Source organism: Anopheles coluzzii, chromosome 2 (genome assembly GCF_943734685.1).
Source record: "Anopheles coluzzii chromosome 2, AcolN3, whole genome shotgun sequence".
In the NCBI taxonomy this organism is placed as follows: domain Eukaryota; kingdom Metazoa; phylum Arthropoda; class Insecta; order Diptera; family Culicidae; genus Anopheles; species Anopheles coluzzii.
In genome coordinates, this window is record NC_064670.1 from 53,228,021 (window position 1) to 53,251,107 (window position 23,087).

Sequence of the window (23,087 nt, forward strand, 5' to 3'; positions counted from 1 at the left end):
TATTTGAATTCACCACTGCGTATAAAACAAACCCTGTAAATGGGTTCCGGTCTAGGCTATGTTACATGTAATGCGGATTGCATGGCTCTAAGGCGAAATATATTCATCCGAATTACTCACGTCGTACTGATTGCATATCTAATAGGCGCCTTAATTCTCATCATCAATCTTTTATCCTTTATGCTCAGATAATTTAAAACCAAGCTAGCTCTTAATTATTTTCTTTAATTTCATTCATTCAATTTTCGTAATCTGGAGTCAATATTTACGCCTATTTAAAATCAAAAACATACTACCGGGGCATCCAAAACGTTTGATGATTCACATCCCCCACAGGCGTTACGCGTTACACCACCATAACGCGCAGAGCTGTGCCAAAACAAGCACAAAGAAGAAGCAGAGTCCTGAATTTGACGTTTGTTCCAATTGTCAAGCGACCGACCACCACATTCGACAGTTGGCAGCTGAAGAGTATAGACGGGTTCAAATTAAAGTGACGGTTAAAACAAGTGTGCGAAAGCAAAAAAAAAAAGTGTTGTTCACCTCAGGTTTGGAGCTGTTATAAAAAAAAAAAAAAAATCACATAAGGGAAAAGCGACAAAAACCACAAGAGGTGGTCACAAGGTAGGAGACATGGGGGTCCAGGACCCGGGAGGGGGCATTCCCCTCGGGAATTATTATGAGCTTTTGGAGGGGCAAATTGAGCCCAAAAGAAAAATGGGAAAAAATATTAAAAGACTAGCTATTGGGAACGAGTCTTCGGAAGAAGAGGTCTTTTTAGTAATGGAAGCAATTAATTCAAACAGAGATTTGAACAAAGTGAACCCATTTTTGGTATCAAAGAAAATAGAAAATGCAATTGGCACTAAAGCCCTTAAAGTATCTCGGCTGAGAGAGGGAAAGTTACTAATTAAAGTAGCCAACAAGAAACAGGCAAACAAACTAAAAGATCTAAAAAAACTAACGGACGGTCGAGGCGAGGTAAATGTGCTAACAAAAGAACATCCAACCCTCAATACAAGCAAAGGAGTAATCCGATGCCCTGACATAGAATTCATGACGGAGGCTGAAATCATGGAGGGACTGAGCGAACAACGTGTCGTAGAGGTCAATATCCTCAAAAGGAAAGTTGATAACGAATTGAAAAACACACGTACGGCAATCATCACATTCAACTCAGGCAAAATACCTCGCATGGTCGACTTTGGACTGTACCCAGTAAAGGTTGAACTGTACATCCCTCGGCCAATGAGGTGCATTACTTGCATGAAATTAGGACACACAAAAAAATGGTGCAAGAATGAGAAAACATGTGCTAACTGCAGTTTACCGGTACACGAAACCTCTTGCAAAGAAACAAAATGCGTGTCATGCGGGGAGGCCCACAACACGCTGGACAAAAACTGTCCTGTTTTCTTGGACGAAGTAGAAATAAATAAAATAAAGACAGAGAACAGAATTACGTATGGAGAAGCCAAACGCATACGGAGACGTCAATGCCCTACCATCCCAAAAAATTACACAACCGAACACTCATACGCTCAGAAGACCAAAGCAAAGACAAATGCTCCATCACCAAAACCATCCACTAGCAGAAACAGCGATACCAATACTACAGAAAACAACCAAAACACAAACACAGAAATAAATAACCTACCAACAGAAAAAGTACACATCAATAACACCCTCACCACTCCACAGAACAATATAAATACAAATATCACGAAAGATACAGAAATCATTTACGATCTGGATGCCCTATCCGATACCTCTATCGGGTCAAAGGACTCCATTTACGTTCAAGAGATTAACAATACTCCTACAACCAACAAATGCACAAAAACAACTGACTCCAAAATAACAGACACATACATGCACGAACCAAATTCAGACAACGAAAAATTCGAAATTTTCAACTAGAAAAGATTCATGTACCAAATAAAAATAAAAAATTCAAATCCTCTACATCTACCAATATAATGAAAGGCTTTCAATATATTACAAGCCAATATACAAGGATGGAAGAATAATAAAGACGAGATAAGAGAATTACTCCTCAAAGAAAAAATAGATGTAGCATGCCTACAAGAAACGTGGTTGAACACCAACACATACAACTCAATAAAGATACCTCAATTTCACGCCATTGCTCAAAACAGAGAGGACGGGTATGGTGGAAGCCTAGTGCTTATTCGCAACACACTCAACTACGAACAAATTGACATCATCGCTCCTAACCCATACATACAAGTTGCGGCAATAAAAATCAAACGTTCGGGTTTAGTCATCGCTTCGATATACGTGAAACCGAATACACCTGCTCAGCAGTTCAATTCGCTATGTAATAGAATTTTTTCTAGACTAAAAAAAAGCAACCGAACAATTATAGTAGGCGACTTTAATGCACACAGCACAGAATGGGGAAATCATTACTCAAATGGCAAAGGAAAGTCTCTTCTAGACACAATCATAAAATCTAACATGAAAATTATACATAATAAGGAATACACCTTCATTAACCCGGACCCCAATAAACGAAATTCGGCCATTGACCTCACAATAACATCGAGACAGCTTTCAACGGTTACACAGAGAAAGGTTACCGACATGCATGTAGGTAACAGTGGTCATCGGGTAATAATATCCTCGCTAGATGAGACTCCATCTCCCCCAAACCAAAGAGTAATTTATAATAACAAAAAAATAGATAGTCTAGTAAGAGTTTTACCATTTAAACAAAACACCAGCATCGACACTATAACTACTGACATCAACAAAATTATCAAGAACAACATGTCCAAATCCACGTTCATCCCCAAATCATGGTGGACAGACGAGGTTCGGGAGGCATGGACCAATAAAAATGAAGCTAGGAAACTTTACAATAACAATCACACTATAGATAATCACATAGAATATAAGAGAAAGCTGGCAAAATTTCGATTCCTAATGAAAAGAGGTAAAACAAGCAGCATCGAAAAAAAAATAAAAGAGGTGGACTCTCAAACATCATCTGAAAAACTCTGGAGGCTAATGGGGACCATTCAGGGAAAGCCACCAAAATCAAACATAATTGCCAAAGACACCGAAAAAGCCAAAGAATTTTTAAAAATAAACTTCAATAGCAACGATAATAAAATAAGATCCCCTTCTCCAAGATTCATAAGTGATGTAAATATCTTAGACGAGCAGAAATGGGATAGAATCATAAGATCTAAACGAAACTCTTCCCCTGGTGTAGACAAAATAAGTTACAACATACTAAAGCTACTGAACAGAGATAACACACATGCAATTATAAAAGACATTAACACTATGTACAAAACGGGAAAAATAGATAAAAAGCTAAGAAGAATCAAAATTGTTGCTATCAATAAGCCAGGAAAAGATGCTAACAATGTGGCAAATTATAGACCAATTGCCTTGTTGCCAACCATAACAAAGGTCACAAATACAGCTATACTAGAAAATATTCAGCTCATAACGGAAAAATACCAACTTCTACCTTCAACATCATTTGGCTTCCGGAAAAATCGAGCAACAACATCAGCAGTCGATTTTCTGACTAATAATTTAAAAAAAAATAACCGGAATAACAAACACACTGCCGTCATTTTTATTGATGTACAAAATGCGTATAACAGTGTAGATGTAAATATTTTAGCTGAAACTATGACAAGAAATATGATATCTCCCGAAGATATCAGATGGGTAAAAAACTTCTTGACCAACCGATGGGTTGAAATAGATTCAGATGGCCAAACAATTAGAAGAAGGATATCCAACGGTCTCCCACAAGGTGATGTGTTATCTCCGTTATTATTCAACCTATACACCAGCGACTGCCATGCTTTAAATGCAAATAAAATCAAGCTAATACAGTATGCAGACGATTTTGCATTGATAGAAAACGGAATTTCCCTACAACAACTAAAAACCAAACTACAACGGTCCCTGAACCAACTAGCTAACATGCTTGCAACACTAAAACTAAATATCAACATAGAAAAAACCAAAGTAATGACGTTCACGAAAGAGAATAATTATATTAAAATGAAAATGAACGGAGTCCCGATCGAGAGGGTCAAATCACACCGCTTTCTGGGAATAGAAATAGATGACAAATTGAAATTCCACTCCCACATAAAAAATCAAATAACGAAAGCGAAGAAGAAAATAAATTTCATTCAAATAGTCTGCAACAATAAAAACAATATAAACCCTGGTAAAACCATACAACTTCACCAATCTCTAGTGAGAGGCACTTTAGAGTACGGGATATCTCTCAGCAAAAATGCCAACAAGAACGTGTTAAATTCCCTTAATCCCATACTAAACCAAACCTTACGTAAAGTAACAGGCTGCTGTAAAACCACTCCCATCAACACACTCCTCGCAATTTCAGCAGAAATACCGTTCAATATAAGAAGTTCATTACTAGTAGAAAAACAACTCGCAAAAGCAATAGCCCATTCACTTTTTAATCCCCAATACCTCAACATCCATAGAAACACACCCCCTCGTAAATTATCAGCTCAAGAACAAACATATATAGCCAACAAAAGTATATACGATAACATAGCCCGACATGAGTTCAATCACTCCAAAAATAGTCACTTCCTCACCAATATCAACACCTCCATCCCTGATATAGACAAAAGCAAAAACAACTACAACATAACTGTTCTAAGACAAAAAAGCTTAGAAATCATAAACAGTCAACCAGGAGTAAAAATATACACTGATGGAAGCATAATAGATGATAAATGTGGCATCGGAGTTTACATAAAGATGACCAACAAAGAAATCAAATTATCAGAGGGACTCTACCATCCGACTTCCATTTGCACAACTGAACTATATTCCATAGACCTTGCTTTAGAAACCGCCAGCAAAGAAAACATAAAAAATTGTACCTTATATACAGACAGTCTAGCAGCATGCTACATACTGCTGGCAGCGCAGCAAGAAATGCATATTGACGAACTAATCAGCAAAATCTTGCACAATTGTGAAAGAACACAATGCCATATTCAATGGATCCCCAGCCATGTGGGTATCCCGGGGAATGAAATTGCAGATAGGCTAGCAAGAATGGGTACCACAATTCAAACAATACAAAACAAACTAAGATTATCAGATGCCATAACCCTCTTCACTAACAGAGCTAGGACGGAAGCCAACACTTGGTATTCCCAAACATGCCTTACTAAAGGAAAGAAATTCGCAAAATATCAGAAATCGATTCCCAAAAAAATGTGGCACCATAACCTGAAACTCCCCCCAAAAGAAATCAAAATAATCAATAGGCTAATCGCTGGTCATGATTATGGAAATTACTGGCTTCATAAGATGAAATTAGTCGACCATGGAACATGTTCGATTTGCAACAAAGATGATACAGGATCACATAGAGTGTTTGACTGCCAGAAATATGAGATAGAGAGAAACAGACAAGAAAAACTCAATGAAGAAAACTTCATAAAGGCATGGAAAACCAAAAACATAAAAATTTTGAAAATAGTCACAGAATTCATCAAAGACAATAAGATAACGTTCTAAAATAACGTTTTTTTTTCAAATTATCAAATATGAACTACCTTAGAATCCTACCCGAACTCATAAACGCAACAACTCATAAACAGAACAACAGTCAGAAAAAACAACACAAGGTTCACAAAAAGGAACACAGAGACAAAAATAACGAATCGATAGAACAAATCAAACGACAGAAAGGAATAAAAGAAAAGAAGGACATATAGCCTCAGTAGCTGGTCCTAAACTAAAGAGGTTCGCAGTAAAACGCAACCACGGACTAGTAGCGGAGGGCCCAGGAAGCTGGACTCCGTATACCGAACCGGGGTATAACCTCAAAAAGAGAAGAAGAAGAAGAAGAAGACCGACCACCAGTGTGGCCAGATTATTAGTAATAATTATTATTATTATTATATCGGGAACGCAAAAACCGCGTAACTCGGGAACAGACTGTAAATCGGTATTTCTGGTCACTCTGCCGACCATCACCAGCTCACAACACGCGTTCATTGTTTACGCGCATTCTCGGTGAAGTCGACGAAATATTCGCACCTCTGCTGTATCTTTTGCACCGTGTATAAAGCCGTCCGCCACCATGTCCAGCTGGAAGAAGGCGACCAAAACGAACCAGAAGGTGCACCGCGAACGGGCGCAACCTTCCGCCCGGCAGCATCTCGGGCTGCTGGAAAAGAAGAAAGACTACAAGCTACGCGCCCGAGACCGCAATCAGAAGGAAGCCACACTGAAGTTGCTCCGCAAACGGGCCTTGAACAAGAATCCGGATGAGTTTTATCACCACATGATCAACTCCAAGATCCAGGAGGGCGAACATCATGAGCTGGAAAAGGGCGACGAGTTTACCAAGGATCAGATCAAGCTAATGCAAACGCAGGATTACAAGTATGTTGCGATGAAGCGAACGGTAGAGGCAAACAAAATCCGTCGCCTGCAGGGCCAGCTCCACATGACCGACGTGGTAAACGAGACGCCCAACAAGCACATCTTCTTCGTGGAGGACGAGCAGGAGGCGACGGAATTTAATCTTGCCGAACGACTGGACACACACCCAGATCTGGTGGGCCGTCGGTCCAATCGTCCCCGGCTGAAAGATCTGAGCAAGCTGAAGCTGGCCGTCGGCCCGGAGGACATCGCGCGCATAAACCAGGAGCGTGACCTATCGTACAGGGAGCTGATGCGACGCATTGACCGCGAGAAGGAGCTAACCGTGGTGCAGAAAACGCTCGAGATCAAGCGTGCGCTAAAGCAGAAGCGTGCCCTGAAGCCTAAATTGGTGGCAAAGGGAACGCCCCACCAGGCGCCACAGTTTAAGTTTAAGTTTGAACGAAAGCGGTAAGGTTTGTTTCCGGTTTTTTTTTTTGTATATTTAACTTATGTACAAAATGCATTCGAAATACGCAATGTTAAATAAAGGAAATGTAATTGGAAGCAACCCGATCCATCCGTATCGTTAATTGTAACTATCGCACTTTTGATCGCTTAATATTTGTACAAAATGAATCGCTGCAGCTCAACTCTGTGGTGCAGGACAGAGTAGCATGTATTCTAAAACCATCCAAGAAAGGGACGCACAAAAGCACCACTGCCTAGATCAATCGAAATCAACGTCATAATTCTTCGTCCCGTACTGATTATCGGGATTCCCTTCGTTGACCAGGGAGGCCAATTCCGAAGCATCGTACCCGAGCAGCTCGCGCAGATCGCACACGAACTTGTACACGAACCGTTTGCCGTGCACCTTCGAAATCATGTCCCCGTCGTAGTAGTAGCGTAAGGCGCGAGACAGCTTCTCATAGTTCATCGTCGGCTTGTTCTTGCGCTCGCCCCACAGCTGAGCGACCTGTTCCGGATTGCACAGCTTGAACTCTCCATCGGTACCTGTGGGAGGGTGAACCGACAGTATGAAGACAGTTGTGGGGCTGTTTGGGCCACTCTTCGCTGCTATCTTACCTATCCACTGAATAATGGTGCGGTGTTCCCGGTCGGTGAGAATTTCCAGCAGAAACTGCCACAGCTGGATCTGTCCATTGTTTCCCGTGCGGTTGCCACAGTAGCTGAACTCATCTGCAAAAGCGACCAAATGGGTAAAGTGCTGTAGCTATTCTATCACTATTCCCATGCCCATTGCTACCTACCGTTCTTGCTGCTGCCAATGTTTGGCTTGGGGAGCTTCCGCCGGATGGTCATTTCAACTAGATCTTCCCCATCGACGGGCTTCTGCAGGGTGGCCACGATCTTGTGCCGTCGCAGCAGCTCCAAATGCATCCAAAACAGGCCGCCCGGATCGTTCGGTGCTTTCAGTTTGAAATCGTCCAGATCCAGCTCGCACAGCTCCTTGCCACTGATGCTCCAGTCCTGCAGCTTGATCCCGTTCAGGTTGAACGTCCGGACCGCCCACTGGATCCAGTGTTTTACCTGCGCCACCGTCCACTCATTCGGATCGTCCGGAATGTTCAGGCGCTGCTGGTCGCGCTTGAACGCACTGTCGTACACCCAGGGCAGGCAAGCCGCCGGTTCGTCGCCCATCTCCCCATCCGACTCGTCGCACTCGTCCAGCGAATTCTCCCCAAAGCCCAACACCTCCTCCTTGATCGCCGGGATCAGCTTAAGGCCGCCCTTGTCGCCCTGGACCTGCCGTTCCTTCTTGCGCTCCTTCTCACGCTCTTCCACACTGACCGAGTTGATGATGGCCGCCACGGCATTGGCCGTCTCCTGTGCTTCCTTCGTCAGGCCGGCGGGTGCCTTCGCGCCGGACCCGTCTCGCTCGCCCGTCCCGCTCGCGGGTTCCGCCGCATTCTCTTTCGCGCTGGCCGCTTCCGCCTCGGCCACCGCTGCGGCAATCGCTTCGGCTGCGGCCGCCTCCTCTTCCGCGGCCCGCTTGGCGGCGGCGGCCGCTTCCGCCTCCTTTGCGGCTTGCTCGATTTCGCGCTGGTAGGATTCGAGCACCTCATCGGTGGGTTTCAGCACGTCCGCGATGTTGATGCGCCGCTTGGTCGGCTGGACCTGTACGTTGATCTGCACCAGCCCCTCGCCCTGCACGCACTGGTCGACGAGGTTCTTGTGCGACTCGAGCATGGTCGAGCCCTGGAGCCAGAACTCGTAGTGCTTGAGCGAAAGCCCAATCCGCCGCTCGACCAACCCCCGCAGGGTGGACAAATTCTCGCGCAAATCCATATGCACCACAATCACGTCGTCGTCATCATCGCCCAGGAACAGGTCGTTTCCGGTCGGCAGGAAATCGGCGGTCGACATCATCAAACCATCCTCCCCGAGGGGCAGCGGTAAGTCCGGCACCTCCAGCTTTATATTAAGCGGATCCATCGCTTACAAATCGTACACGAACCCGCGTCCTGCCAGTAGTATCCACTGCTTGCTGTGCGATTTTTCACTCACAATGTGGCACCCCGCACACGCCAAATGTTGCTGGCACTGCTTGTTGTGTGTGGCACCACATCAAAACAAAAACCTGTTCTGGGCGACCTGTCAGTGCGGTCGCTAGCTGTCAAACGGGCCAAGCGCGATCATATCAACAAAATGTAGGATCGTGTTTCGTTTCGGTTTTATTGTTAGTTTGTGTCTTTTGGTTTTCGTTTACTGTTTCGTTTCCGTAATTATTGTTAGGGAAAAAGGGGCTAAATTTTGAAAGCGAATTTTGCGATGAAAATTCCGAACCGTAGTGCTGGCGCAAAATGTCCACCGGTGTCCCAAAGACTACCAACGTCGAGGAAGTGTTGCCGAACGATGAAGATTTAGGGCGACGAAACTGCAGCTGGCGTGAGCTGCTGCGGGTACGCGTTTGTTTATATTCTACCTAACGTTGTGGTTGCAAAACATGTAATATTGTTAATAACTATCCTTCCGTTCTCTTTTGCATGGTAGAAGTACGAAGAGCCCATCGGCTCGACGGAAAACCCATCGGATCAGAGCATGGACATCGACACGGCCATGGTGATGCTCGACCAGGAGATGAGCGACGAAAGCTCGGTCAGCGATGTCGTCGAGGCCTCGACCGAGGAGCAGAGCGCCGAAGAGAACCCGGAAGAGATCAAGCAACAGCTGCGGCGGGCGGTGCCGTTGCGCCAGCGCGAATGGGAGGCGAACGGGCTGAAGGAGATACTGGACGACAACGAGTTCCGGATGGTGAGCCACGAAAAGGTTGAGAATTGGTTGCGAAACCACATGCACACCATCACCGGCAACTACAATGTGCACTACCAGACGCAGCAAGTAACCACGGTAACGGAAACGCGCATGGACGCTGACGCAGACTCGCTCTACTCGGTCGACACGGCGCAGTACATTCGCTCGAACAAGCAGATTAGCAACAAGCTCAAAGTGACCACCATGATCAAACAGTACTCGGTAACGAGCTCCGTCCGGCGTCTCACCTCGCTCGGCATCGGCTTCGAGGAGCAACAGAAGGCGGATGCGCAAGCCGCACGTTTATCGCTGGAGCAGCGTGTCCACAGCAAATCGGACAGTGCGTGTGATGCAAAGAATCCTCCCAGACCGCGGTACAACTATCACCCGGGGCAGAAGATACCGCCCGCACAGCACCATCGGCCGTCGGGGCTGGCGGCGCTTGAGCCACCGAAGGATAGGCCAAATAGGCGTAAAGTGTTTAAGAAAACTGTTCCCCGCAAGCGACCAGGAGCGAGTGGGGTGAACCGTTCATTCGATCGCGCTTCACCAAGCAGCAAGAAGCAGCAGCAACCGTACGATCAGGACCAAGTGTACGCCAAAGCACTGGAACAGTGCGCGCGGATAAAGAAAAACAAAGCATTTTGTCGGCGCAAGGTCTCGAAACGGGCTGCCGCTGCTAGCCGAATGCAGAACACTTCCACCTCATCCTCGTCCGACAGTGACAGTGATGAAGTATTTTTTGCTCCAGTAGCGTCCTCGCGCGGGCATCGGGCACCCAACGCCGCATCAATCCGTCCGACGAAATCGGCGCAACACACCGTCCAACCGCAGCCACCATTGGTGGTAACGCCGGAAAAGTCCGTCACGCCTAGGAAAACGTCACCGACCGAGCGGGAGATACTGGAACCATTTCAGTCGATCACGCTAAGCGCTTCCAAGCGGCCGCGACCACATCAGCCCGAATCGTCGGCCATTTGTCCGCCCAAACCCGTCCGATTGAACGAGCAGGAAAGGAAACGGGTCGGCATCCAGCGGGACGGTTGCTATCACGACGAGGGACTGGTTATCTACCGACCGAAGGCAATCCGTCCAAACTGTCCCACCACCACGCGGATCAACCTGCGCGCGAAAGATCTCACGCTGACGGGCGTCACCAAGCAGCGTCATTTGGACAAATTTCAACACTTCAACTACAACATCCACCCGAACTCGACCGTGTGCTTCTATCCGAGCGAATCGTCCGACAGCGCGGACGACCGGGACGGTGGTGGTGGTGGTGGTGCGCCGGAAGCAAAGCTGAACGGTACCGCAAACGACACTTCGTACGATGATGATGATCCTATCCTCACATTCCATCCACGCAATACCAAGCTGCTGAACGTGGTGGAAATTCCCCACCGGCGGCGTGTTACCTGAAGCCTGAAGCCCGTGTCTTGCCAAAATGTCCCGAAACAAAAAAAAAATATACACACGAATCTCTTTGTCCAAACTTTAGCTTAACTGCGTTTGCTCTTTCTTTAACTTGAACGAACGAAAAGGGTATAGTTTAAAACAAAATATCAATTAACTTCGAATACCATCAGTGGATCAGGGGGAAAGCTTGGTCTAATGGTAAGAGCATTGGTGCCCTTTTTTCGTCTGAACTTGCATGGCCAAGAAGAGGGTAAGGGTACTAAAATGTGTAGGAATTTTAAGTTTCGTAACTTTATTAATTGCAAACACAAAAAACACACACATACACACAGTAGCAAATACAAATCCTACACAAAGTATATAGAAAAAAACGACTTGATACACGGGACCAGTGTGAAACTACCTTAATTCTTAAACACATCCTACATACTACGAATCATTCCTTCCGGACGTTCCCAAAACCTTTGCCATGCTTCAAAGCCCGTTCAAACCGCAATCAGTGATCAATCCACCTCCAGCTTCCGGAAGCTACCGGCCAACCCGTACGTCGAGTTATCGCTAGCGCCCGTGCACCCGTTCAGCGGCTCCTTCAGTGCACCGACCGAACCCTCCTTGGCCGCGTCCGAGTACATGCCCAAATTGACCGACATCTCGTCGTCCGCGAGCAGCCGCCCGCGGTACGCTTCCAGCTCCAGCTTCCACAGCCGTATCATCTCCGCCATCGGCATCTCGCCGCCGTACTCTTTCGGCAGCAGCCGCTTCTCCAGCTCGATGTCCTTAATGTCGGTGTACAGCCGGATGCGCTCGCGCAGCTTCTGCGAGATCAGCGACATGCCAAAGTCGACCGCCACCTTCATCGCCGGATTGATGTTGCACCCGTACATCTCGCGATGGCGCATCGGCAGTATCTTTTCGCCATTTTTCGCAATCCTTACCGCTTCCTTGATCGTGAACAGCGTTAGATACGGCAGCCCAATGCCGGTGCCGACGCCGGCATGAATGAAACCCCGGATCTGGTTCTCCTCGTCCGCCATCAGCGTTTCGTAGCAAATGCCGTGAATCTTCAGCATATCGGCGTTGGTGTACTCCCGCAGATCGAACACGCCCGGTCGGTAGAAGATCACCCGTCGACCTTCACGATCGCGCTCCGGCAAGGCAAACATATAGCTGAAACGCACGCGACAACATGAAAATCAGCACATTCTTACAGGAAGCTTGAATAGCTCACTTACCCCTGGTCGATCAGCTTGGCCATCTTGGGAAGTCGGCAGTCGAGATTTTTAAATGCGCCCTCAAACGCATTCTTCAGCAGTACGTACCGCTCGATGTTTTCCTGTACGACCGGAATTTGGAACTTTTTCGCGCGCAGAAACTTAAGGAAAAAGTTTGCATCTACAACAGGTGCAACGGAGAGGGGGGGAGGGGGATAAGTAAGTTGCGTTTGAGACGGGAGACTCTCACAAACCGAACTCACCCATTCGAATCTTGACGATGCGAGGATTCTTTTCAGCCCATTCGCGCAGCATCTGAAGCGCATGGTCGCGTGTGGCTTGCGTTTCACGCAGCTCCTCTTTGGCGATTAGGCGCAACTCGTCCGAGAGCGTGAAGCGGTACGCGTCCGCTTTCGTGATGGCTTTCGTACCTTTCTTCATTGTGTGTGTTGTTTTCGTCCTGTGGAAAAAGGAAAGTCCTTAACATTAGTGAACAATTGTACACCTTTTCTAAACCACAACAAGGAGAAATAATATCGAAATAAATAATAATACAATAGCGACAAACTTCAACCATACAAAGTCTATATTATTGTGATACAATCTTGCAATATCTTAGCCACGCAATGTTCGACGGTACACTTTTAGACCGTCACTAAACGAGATCTAGTTTCGTTTTGCCCGTGGGCGACCTATTAGCTCAATATTTAGCCGACGCTGGTGTTGTATAATCGTTCACCATTGCCTCCACAACAATCGGATTGTCCCGTGATTGAAACTGTACCGCAGAAACTCGACACGGCTTTACTTTTACCACAAAACTTTCCTTTCATTTTTTTTTCAGTGGTATGTGTTATAAACTCGGCCCCTAACGTCTAACATCAATCGACTAGATGTGTCCACGTGTTCCGACTTGTACAAGAGCCTTACAAGAGTTTGTAGCTTATATTTAGCTGCTTTTAGCTCATTTTCATCTTAGCATAATCAACAAAAAGCCTCAAAACTAATTCAACATAACCTCACCATAAGAAATTACGCATATTTTAGTCCAATCCATCTGATTCGAGCCCAAATAGCCTACTGATGCGAATTTCCACACCAAAACGCAATCCCAGTTCCCGACGACTCCACTCCACGACACCACCACCACCAACAGTTCAATGTCACCGGGAGACCAGTTTGCGCGGCTTGGCCAAACCCTGCTTTCCTTTCCCCTCACCGGGGAGCGAAGCAGTCCGGCGCAACAATTCGGCTTTTTCGCTCTCCACTTCCCAAATTCCCAAACGAAAGCGAATGTGCGATGACGCTAAGAGCGTGTCGATGGCACACGTACACATGTACACTAAAGGACACTTGCGCACTACGAACAGGTTTTTGGCGCAAGTTCAAAAGGATCTTCAGCGAGTGACGCGGCAATACGGGCGCAATATATATTACACTGCTGCACACGCGACGGTCACGATCACTTTGCGACGGAATCCTTCTTTTTATGTACAGCTCACCCTTAATGTAGGTCACTGGGCGACGGCAGTGATCATGGTTTCAAGATTAATCGGTACCGCTGTTTAAAAAAAATAAGTCCCTTCCCCACATCCAGACATCATTCCACCACCACACCACCACACCACCGTACACATACAACCACCGTTGCGCAAGCTTTAACCACTGGCGTCACAAATCAATCTGTCCGACGATCAACGTGTGTTCAACAACGCGTGGTCGTCGCATGGACCAAGAAGTGGCCAGGATGATGATGAGGATGTGGGGAATACATATTGTTTCTTGTTTTTGCTGAAATCTGCACACACCAACACACCAATCATAACCGCGACAGTCGGGCACTCTCTCGGCGGGGTGATGATTCAACCATTTTTCAATCAGCAATGTGGTAATATGTCAATGTGTACCACACCACCGGAGACTGTCCGTTTTGCACGTGTTGCAACAACAATTCGATCTGGCGACCAGAAGAACTCTTCTCAATCTGTCCTACACTGCAACAAACACAACACACACCGGGGTGTTGTTTGCTCAACCATCGAACAAACAAAAGCCGCACACCGCGGGTATTGCAACAGACATTGGAGATTTGCCGTTTGGTTGGTTGCTAAATTCGATTGGAGGGGAGCAGGGACTTTGTTCGAAGTTGTTAGGCATTCCCTATAGGGCATGGTACTAATTGAATATTGTTCGCATTCAAACTAAGCCGAAGTGGAATGAAAAAAGCCTTTCTGCCGTACAACGATTGCAGCAGTACGAATCTTTTATGAGAACTTTCACTATAGTTGCATTTGCATTAGATTAATTGCATTAGATTAATAAGCTGCATGGTAAGGGTGCCTTGAAACAGTACATTCCCATATACTCAACCCAAATATGTTAGCTTACTCCGTGCGTTTTGTTAGAACAGTTAGAATTTCGTCGCCATTTGGTTGCATCCTTTGAATCGGATGGTTCCATATTTTAACAGCACAAAAAGGCTTTAACCAAGAAAACTAGATATAAACAAGATCGCGATCGTTTTATGTAAAAGGAAAATCATTGAAGAAGATTAGAAGTCCTAGCCAAGAAGTTTAGAAAAAGTGTAAAAAAAAAGCTATGCATACAACACCTAATAACACGGATCTCCTCATTTTTCCGTTACATCTTAGCTGATCATAAAAAATAGCTTTAAACGTTTTGTAATTTATGTGGATTTTTTTTCTGTATGATAATGAACCTATCATCTCTTTGAAGTTTAGTAGTAGTACTTGAATTGTGTACATGCAATAAGAGTCATTGAGAATTTAACAACTGGAACTGAAAATATGGCCAACAAAGAGCAAAATATAATTTAATATTGATTTTACTCTTGTTAAGCAATAATTTGTTCAGTTAATGTTCGCGAAGCGAAATCACGACACACGTCCTCATATTATAATTCTTATTGATATTATTATTCCTAATCTTACAAGAATCAACCTAACCCCAACATGCGATACACACTTCGGAGCACTATAAAAGGATCACTATCACTGTTACCGGTACGATCGCCCAAACAGATGATCAATATTCTTCTTCTTAATCGACTCTAATCTTTAAAAAAATGAGAAAATACCACACACACACACAAAACCACCTGATCCAGTATATATTGGCAGACGAATTTATGTAGAATCAAACCACTTCCGGGGTGAATGATTGTGTTCAGGTTATAAGTATTTCGTGACCCCCAATCGCACGCGGCTCACGCGGTGGGATGTTCTTATGAAAATTTGAATATTCAAATGTATGTAATCTTCGCGGGTGCACACACACACACATACGTTCGCGGTATTCTACTTTTGTATTCATAAAACTCTGCTACATTTCATGAACCGGTTTCCAAAAACCATTCTCATCTGGCATGTTGTAGTATCCCCGTGTCACCGTAACCGTTCAAGGAAAGTTCCGGCATCTTTTGACGATAAACCTTGTCTTGGAATAATCAAATTGAATACTTGATAGCACAGTTCAGTGACATAAACATGCTTCATCAACATTAGTTATGTGGGGTGTGACGAAGATTACAAAGATGGTTTTAGATACAATGCCATTACTTTCTCACACGCGAGTAGAGTAGAAGCATGCGGATGCGACTATTGGCAATTTTGATCTGAAACGGAGCAGCAAATTTAACATACAATTGTGGCAGTGAACGTTTCTTCCATTGATATTGTAGTTTTTTCAACACGCTGCGAACAATTGACACAGCTTCAATGGATGCTTTATAGGTAAAGCTTTGAACGGTACTGAAAATAATACACCACAAGAAATGCAACTCGTGAAACTACCTTCGGCTCATGGTCAAGCGGTGCATCGATCAACCCTAGCCAGGTGCATCACTGCAACCATGTGCAGATTGCGGTGGAAAGGCAGGTGGGACAGACCACATTGCTCAACAACAGCGCAAAACAGCGCCTCACATCCAAGAGATGCATCACGCTCTTTGTCTATGTGTATCTTTCACCGGAGACACCCGGTAGGTCGAACAGACAGACACACACACACACACCTCCTCGATCCCTGGAGGGATTCGCTCTCGTTTCAAGGTTGCGTAGCGTTCAAAGGGCAAATAACCGTTGTTGGTCCCATGCTTGCGCAATCCGTCCCAGTGCGTATGCAAACTGCACATGAAAGCGCAAGTTTCGCTTGGCCTGCATTTGCGATGCACTTGAAGCCAACACACACTCACACACACGCACATTCCCGTTCACATCATCATAATCATCATCAGCATCATTACCATCATCCTGAGCAGCACGATCAAGCGGGTGGCAATTTGCCTTCTTGTGCAGGGTGTAATCAACGCGCCACACCACCCGACATGCATTAGAATGAAATGTGTTCCGGGGGAGGGAAACCAGTCCTTGAAGGTTTCTCGATATAGGCGCTGTAATCGATAGACCTGTGCGGTGGGGCCACAGCAACCACTGTCCGCCCCAAATGCACCCCTAAACGGGCGGATAACGCCGAAAGGGTAGGGGTGCAGTGTGTCCGCGTCAACGATCATAACCGCAAATGATCATACTGTTTTGTCCGTAGCCTTCTTTGATGGATTGACAGAAGGTGTACAAAAAGGTTGAACTTTTTCTCTTCCCTTCTCTCTATCTCACGATCCCTCTTAATGTCTCTCTACTGCACCATAAAGGTGCGTTGATGTATATGCTTCGAAAAAATGCAATAAAAATAAGAATTAATTGGACATCTCTAAGTCTTTCTTTGATACTCCTCGTAAGAACTAATTAACCGAAGGGGCAATTAGACACAAAATGGAGATGTAAGAAGAATTTTCCATTTCAACGTAATGTTGATTTGATTATTCATCAAATTATGATCAGCCTAAAGGCAAATGGGATAAGGAAACGTTACTTATTTTTCCTTTTAGCGTATCTGTACAATACACTACAGAGAAACAATTATATGGCAATTGCTAAAGGTTAGCGGTCTTATACTTTATACTACATCATCGAACCTCAACTGGGTTTGCCTGTATCCAGGGATCAAAGGGCATACAGTTTTATTGCGCACACAGGTAACGCACTGCTCATAAAGATCCATCACCAGCAGTTAAGAAATGGCAAGGACCTTGACGAGAAAAAGTGGTATGTGATCAACGTGTGTTTAAATAATAGTTATTATCATTCACCATCACACACACCTTCCTGTTCCCTTTTGATCGTACGGCTTAGGGGCAGTTCAAGAGCTGTGATCACGGACACGGCTGTGTACTTCTTCCCCTCTCTTATACACATTAGAACTATATTAGCATTAAAAACTACAAACTTACCTTTGGTTGAAGAGGATGAGTTAATATTCCGTCGAATTTGGTACACTATAGAGAATACTCAAGACGATTCAAGAGGTAGCACAAAAATAAGTAGTAAACAAACTCAAACGCATCAATGACTAAGCGTTCATCTCATCTTCACGCGTTCAAGTCACTAAAACCACGCTTCCGTTCGACGCCGCAATATGGGCTGGGCTGGGCTGGGCTAGACCGGGCAGGTGGTGCTAGGCGAACTCTGTTCCAAGATAAGCCAACTTCGCGCAACAATACGATCACCTCCGCGCAGTGAGCCGGTTAAACAACGAGTGAGCGCGATCGAGCGCGATCTAGCACCACCGGTTTTCGCGCGACTTCTTCGATGGGGGAGGGGAGAAGGAGTTTTTTTTCATTGGCGAGTTGGGGTAAGCACTGTATTAAAAAAAAAAACGCGCTTTGCAAAACACCCCGGAACCGGTGGTTTACGTTCTACGCTACGGGTCTGCTGAGCCGGCAGCTTTGTTTCGTGCCAGTGACGCAATGTGTTTTGGTTATTTTTCCTTCTGTTAGCTTGTACGATGTCTCAGCCATGGTGTGCTGTTCTAGTGACATTTTTCGTTTGCAAACGATTGTGTTTCGTTGTTTGCATAGATCAGCATTTAACCATAGAAAGTACCACGTAACGGTGAAAGCACAACATGCTTACAAAAGAGTTGTTTTTTTTTTTGTGTATTCGGGAAATCCGCTGACAATCCACACTTGATGGTGTTTACATTCATATACTACTTCATGAAAAGAGAAAATAGTTACGGCATTCCTTACTATCCCGATTTAGTGTCGTTCTTTTGTGTCCGGGACCGAATATCTTGAATTCATATTGCGAAACAACTGCAGCCCAGCACAAACCTTTTCAAAAAGGTATCTTAAGGCAAGGTGTATGTATTTTCTTGAGAAACTGGCAACACTGCGCAGGGCAAACGTCAGTGTCACCAATCGCAACACAAAACATTGACAGACAGCGCGATAATCGGGCGAAAGAAAACGTGCCGCATGTTGTGGAATTTTGCACCATGGCTTCGGTAGCTGCTAAAAAGCGTAAAAGCGGAGTAGACATTAAAATCGGTAAGAAACCATCCGTAAAAAGCATTGTCCTTTCATGCACTCCATCTATCAAGTGGCTAATGAGTTAAATTCTTGAGAATTCAGAAGAAAACTGGGATCCCGATGTCACCGTACCGCCCAGGGAGCTAGACGGCGACGACAACGACGATGAGCCGGATAACGTTGCAGAAGGCTCTACCCAAACGAAGGAAGTTGTAGCAGCACTGTGCAAGCAACGGCTCATACCGAGCGATCTGGAACTGCAACTGCAACAGTACTTCAAGGAGCGTCCGCGCATTAAGCCTCTGCCACTGTCACAATCGTGTGTAGACATCGATCTAACCGATCCGGATGAAGAAACGTGGATCATTCAATGCCCTGCCAGCGTTGACGTCAAAGCCGAACTGATGAACAAGAAACTCAATCTGACCGCTCCGCGTTCCACCATCAAAAACTGTTCCGTTCCGCTCGAGGCACACGTACAGTACAACAGGAACGAGCGGGTAGTGGGCCTGCAGTCTGGTACACGCGTAAAATCCTTCGTACCGGTCGGGTTTGTACGCATCCATGAAGCACTGCCTCCGCTGGCCGAACCAGTGCTGCAAGACGCGAGTAATGTCAGCGATGTTACTGTACCCTATCCAGAAGAGCTTCGCGAGCGGCATCCTCTGCTCGGCTACGATTTCAAAGAGTATTTAGCATTACCTAAACGCGTACGGAAGCGGCTCGCGTTAGCTCAGCAGAAGGCCGAACTATTGTACAAAAACACGCCCCTAGTGGCCAGCAACCAATCTCCGCAAACAGCAGACAATGCTCGAACAGCAGGTACTGGCGAACAGACTGTATCGGTGAAACCGGTGCCACCTGTCGGAACTCCCTCCAAGTCCAGGAAGCGAAAAGAGCCCCCTCCCGTGGAGGAAAATGCATTGGAAGTAGTACCAATCAAACAAGAACCACCTTCACCGAAACGGAAGAAGCAACAGAACGACGAAGAGGTGCAAACAGTTAGCGTTAAGCAGGAGGTAACGATGGAAGACGACATTTCCTGGTTGCTCAACATTTAGAGCTTTCAATAAACGGTACCTCAAATCGATCTTACACTTCGCTGTAACTGATGTGGAACTGATAACTGTGGCTTTATTTTCTAAACTTTATCTCCCTCGCATCTCTCTGGCACCTTGCGTTAGATTGTGCGTCAGTTCTGATTTTAACTCCCTGGAATGCTGGCAATAAAGGTAAGGTAAAGTCTTTTGGTGCATTTAGCGAGAAGAGATATGGAACTTCCTTGCATCTACTGCCACCACCACCTCCCACGCGCCTACACTCGATTAATATGTATAGTTTGATTCTGTGCTGTGGCCATCGCATAGTTAGCCTCACGACATGTTCTCGAGCCCGTTCTGCCAAGAAATCCGAAAATCAATCATAGGAAAAGTCGCTCGAACCGGGGACGAGCGAATCGGAACACACCGTATGCCGCGAGCCCGAGCAAACCATACTTGACAGTGTACTTCACCATACGATGCCCAAAGCTGGCCGGTGGAATCGTTATGATCGACTCGATATTGCTGATCTCAACCTTGCCCCAGTGCTTGGCGATGCCGGCAGCGTGGCCAATACCCACTACTCCCACCACTCGTATCGGCTCGGAACGTCCGTCGACCGGGTTGATCTGCGGCCGTGCGGCCAGCTGCAGCGAATGGCACAGGTAGAGATCCCGCTCGTGGATGAACACTCGCCCGAAGGCGGGATACTCGCCGGCCATTTCGAGCATTATCTCCTCGAGCAGGTCCTTCCGCTTGCATTGCTCCACCTCCTCGATACTAATGTCGTCATCGATGAACAGCAGCTTCGGAAGCAGTTTGATCGTTTGCCAGAGGGACAGGCCGCGCAGGGCACGGTGCAGCGTCACTTTGATCTCGCGGTCGCCAAGCTGTATGACGCAGTTCGGGATCTGCTGAGCCTCCTTGACCGCGCACCGAAACTCTCCTCCCGGCGCCATGCCTAGCTTCTTGGTGAACTTAGCGTTCATGTTTAACAGCAGAATGTAGAATATGCCATTGACCATACCATTCGTCCGGATGATCTGACGCATTTTGGCCACGTTCATATCTTTCGCTTCCTCCAGCAGCGTTTTCTCGTCGTACTTTAAAATATGCACACGGGACGGGCACAGCTCTAGCATTAATACGTGTGGACGTACGTTTCGCATCACCAGCGAAACGTCCCGCTGGGAGCTTTCGCTAAAATGAGCCGTTCCAACCAAGTACACCTTCGTACCGTCCGGCTTCGTTAGCAGTGTTACCGTCTCTGGAAGATTTCGGTCAAACTCCTCCAGTGTCGCGTACAGTGGAATCGCCGAATCGCTTCCACTTTCTACTGGCAGCTGCGATACGTTAGCCGTTGTGTCGCGAGAATCCTTCTCGCCCTGGGTCGTCGTGGTGGACGTGTCGGACTGCGACATGTTAACACTGACATCGGGAGCTCGGGGCGTGCTAGCCGTCAGCACCTCGCCATCCTCTTCCGAGGAGCTCACGAACGATAACGTTACATTGTTGATCGTATCAGACAGCTCACCGGCAGCGCTCAGATCCAGGCTGAGCGTGCTGGCGGTGCTATTCAGTGCGGTTGTGTCTCCTATCGTGTCGCCCGTCTGGTCAAGATTGTTATTGCGCAAACTGTCCAGTAAATGCAGTGTAGAATCTTTTGCATTTTTCTTCTGTTTGGCTCGAAGTGCCTCATTCCAGTCACCAGTCAGATTCACGTTTTCGATATCTGCGGCCATAAGGGAAAGATTTAGTTTGGAAATTATATGGGATCACCAGATAAACCATTTACCACCTACCACTATTGCTCAGGTCGGAATTATTTAACTTGTCCGAATCAAGCGTAGAGTTGAACGTCTGATCCAGCGCACTGTTGTATTCCGAGGACGAGCTGATCGGAGAAGACATTGCGCCCCGTAATCACAGATGGCAAGCAGGCACAAACTCCACGTTATCACTACCTCAACGAATCGTGATAAACTTTTGCACGAATATCGCTGGACGCTGGATGTAACGATGTGAACAAAAAAAAACTCTTCCTGAATGAGCCACGCACTCAAACGCGTTAATGTTATTCACCTGGAATTTTGTTTCTGAACGTCAGCAAAGTGACACACGATGGTTGCTTGATAACGAAAATGTAAACATGAAACGAGTGGGAGTTGCGTGTTAACGATAGGCGAGGATCGATCGATCGAAGATAAGCCTTTTGTCCTTTAACTGATAACGAACGGACTGACCAGCGTAACGTAGAGTTTTATTTGTAGAAATATTTACAATCTCTCACGAGCACTTTACGGGCCAACAATTTGTTTTGCATGATGTGTCGCCCGTATAACATAGTTAGAGTTTTTGACGTACAGAAATCGTTGCTTCTCGCTCATTTTCTCTACCCATCCTTTACAGACAAAGGTGGAAGGAGGCAGCCATGGACCAAGCCAACTGGAGAACGGTTGACAGCCTTCTTTCTCGTGTGAACACGGCGTGCTCAACGGTGAATGAGCCACCAAAGAATTGGAAAATAGAAGAAGATCCCAAGTGCCACAAATCCACTAAACGACCACTAAACGGCTTCTAAACGACTCAAGTTCTCTACCTAAACGGAATATAGAAAGATTTCGTTTAGCAGACGGCAAACGACTCATACATTCTAAAAATAGCGAAAAAGCTAGTGGCGCTTTCGGTTGGTGGGATACCCCAACCAGTTGACCCAAGTGCCACAAATCCACTAAACGACCACTAAACGGCTTCTAAACGACTCAAGTTCTCTACCTAAACGGAATATAGAAAGACTTCGTTTAGCAGACGGCAAACGACTCATGCATTCTAAAAATAGCAAAAAAGCTGGTGGCGCCATCTGTTGGTGGGATACCCCAACCAGTTGAGCTTCATCGCTTGGAGGAGAGCTTTCTCATTTCCTCTGTACTGTTGTATGGTTTCGCATTGAAGTTATGTTTAGGGGCGCCACAAAAGTGGTCCCTAATTTTTTAAAGAAATACGCAACACGCTTTGCGAACTACGTTTTTGGTAGAATTCGATTTATTCTTTTCTTTTAAGCCGCGGAACGGTGAGTTCGGGAGAGACGCGAAAATTAGTGTTGTTCGTTCGAGAGTTGCCGGAGAAGAAGTGTGTGTTGGGTAAGCCGGACGGATATGCGCGTGTCGGTGTTGAAACGTTTAGGACGAGAGAGAGCGTGTATGGAGCAAGCCACCGTTTTTATAGCTGCGGTGCAGCATGCTACCACTGTTTGTCCTGCTCTAGCTTTGTGTGCAGTCCCTGCCTAACTAGCCCGTTAAACATTTTCTGTCGGTAGTTCTAGGTGTGCGCACCAGATGG

The 23,087-nt window shown here is 46.0% G+C and overlaps 6 protein-coding genes across 7 annotated transcripts; 3 read left to right on the forward strand and 3 right to left on the reverse strand.

Annotated features, from left to right (window-relative positions):
- The first annotated feature begins 6,026 nt into the window (after positions 1-6,026).
- On the forward strand, positions 6,027-6,990 carry LOC120950397 (probable U3 small nucleolar RNA-associated protein 11). Its single transcript, XM_040368385.2, has one exon. The coding sequence runs from the start codon at positions 6,131-6,133 to the stop codon at positions 6,887-6,889; it is 759 nt and encodes a 252-aa protein (XP_040224319.2). The 5' UTR covers positions 6,027-6,130; the 3' UTR covers positions 6,890-6,990.
- Positions 6,991-7,108: 118 nt separating this feature from the next.
- On the reverse strand, positions 7,109-8,991 carry LOC120950396 (DNA-binding protein Ets97D). The gene is made up of 3 exons (XM_040368384.2): positions 7,689-8,991; positions 7,504-7,617; positions 7,109-7,431 (listed from the first exon to the last, which is right to left on the reverse strand). Exons 1-3 carry the CDS (start codon positions 8,872-8,874, stop codon positions 7,145-7,147), a joined length of 1,587 nt encoding a protein of 528 aa, XP_040224318.1. The 5' UTR covers positions 8,875-8,991; the 3' UTR covers positions 7,109-7,144.
- Positions 8,992-9,062: 71 nt separating this feature from the next.
- LOC120951546 (uncharacterized) lies at positions 9,063-11,190 on the forward strand. Its single transcript, XM_040370322.2, has 2 exons — positions 9,063-9,341; positions 9,433-11,190. Exons 1-2 carry the CDS (start codon positions 9,243-9,245, stop codon positions 11,110-11,112), a joined length of 1,779 nt encoding a protein of 592 aa, XP_040226256.2. The 5' UTR covers positions 9,063-9,242; the 3' UTR covers positions 11,113-11,190.
- Positions 11,191-11,378: 188 nt separating this feature from the next.
- On the reverse strand, positions 11,379-17,950 carry LOC120949224 (alpha-tocopherol transfer protein-like). 2 transcript variants are annotated; one of them, XM_040366369.2, is made up of 4 exons: positions 17,629-17,950; positions 12,584-12,780; positions 12,342-12,501; positions 11,379-12,276 (listed from the first exon to the last, which is right to left on the reverse strand). In XM_040366369.2, the coding sequence occupies exons 2-4, from the start codon at positions 12,759-12,761 to the stop codon at positions 11,613-11,615; spliced, it is 1,002 nt and encodes a 333-aa protein (XP_040222303.1). In that variant the 5' UTR covers positions 12,762-12,780; positions 17,629-17,950; the 3' UTR covers positions 11,379-11,612. The 2 variants fall into 2 exon arrangements, with proteins under 2 accessions (XP_040222303.1, XP_040222305.2); XM_040366371.2 differs by lacking the exon at positions 17,629-17,950 and adding an exon at positions 13,344-13,375.
- Positions 17,951-18,530: 580 nt separating this feature from the next.
- LOC120949225 (uncharacterized) lies at positions 18,531-19,799 on the forward strand. The gene is made up of 2 exons (XM_040366372.2): positions 18,531-18,726; positions 18,811-19,799. Exons 1-2 carry the CDS (start codon positions 18,675-18,677, stop codon positions 19,767-19,769), a joined length of 1,011 nt encoding a protein of 336 aa, XP_040222306.2. The 5' UTR covers positions 18,531-18,674; the 3' UTR covers positions 19,770-19,799.
- A 14-nt stretch (positions 19,800-19,813) lies between these two features.
- Positions 19,814-22,091, reverse strand: LOC120949223 (traB domain-containing protein). The gene is made up of 3 exons (XM_040366367.2): positions 21,831-22,091; positions 21,551-21,755; positions 19,814-21,480 (listed from the first exon to the last, which is right to left on the reverse strand). The coding sequence occupies exons 2-3, from the start codon at positions 21,657-21,659 to the stop codon at positions 20,129-20,131; spliced, it is 1,461 nt and encodes a 486-aa protein (XP_040222301.2). The 5' UTR covers positions 21,660-21,755; positions 21,831-22,091; the 3' UTR covers positions 19,814-20,128.
- Between the last annotated feature and the right edge of the window lie 996 nt (positions 22,092-23,087).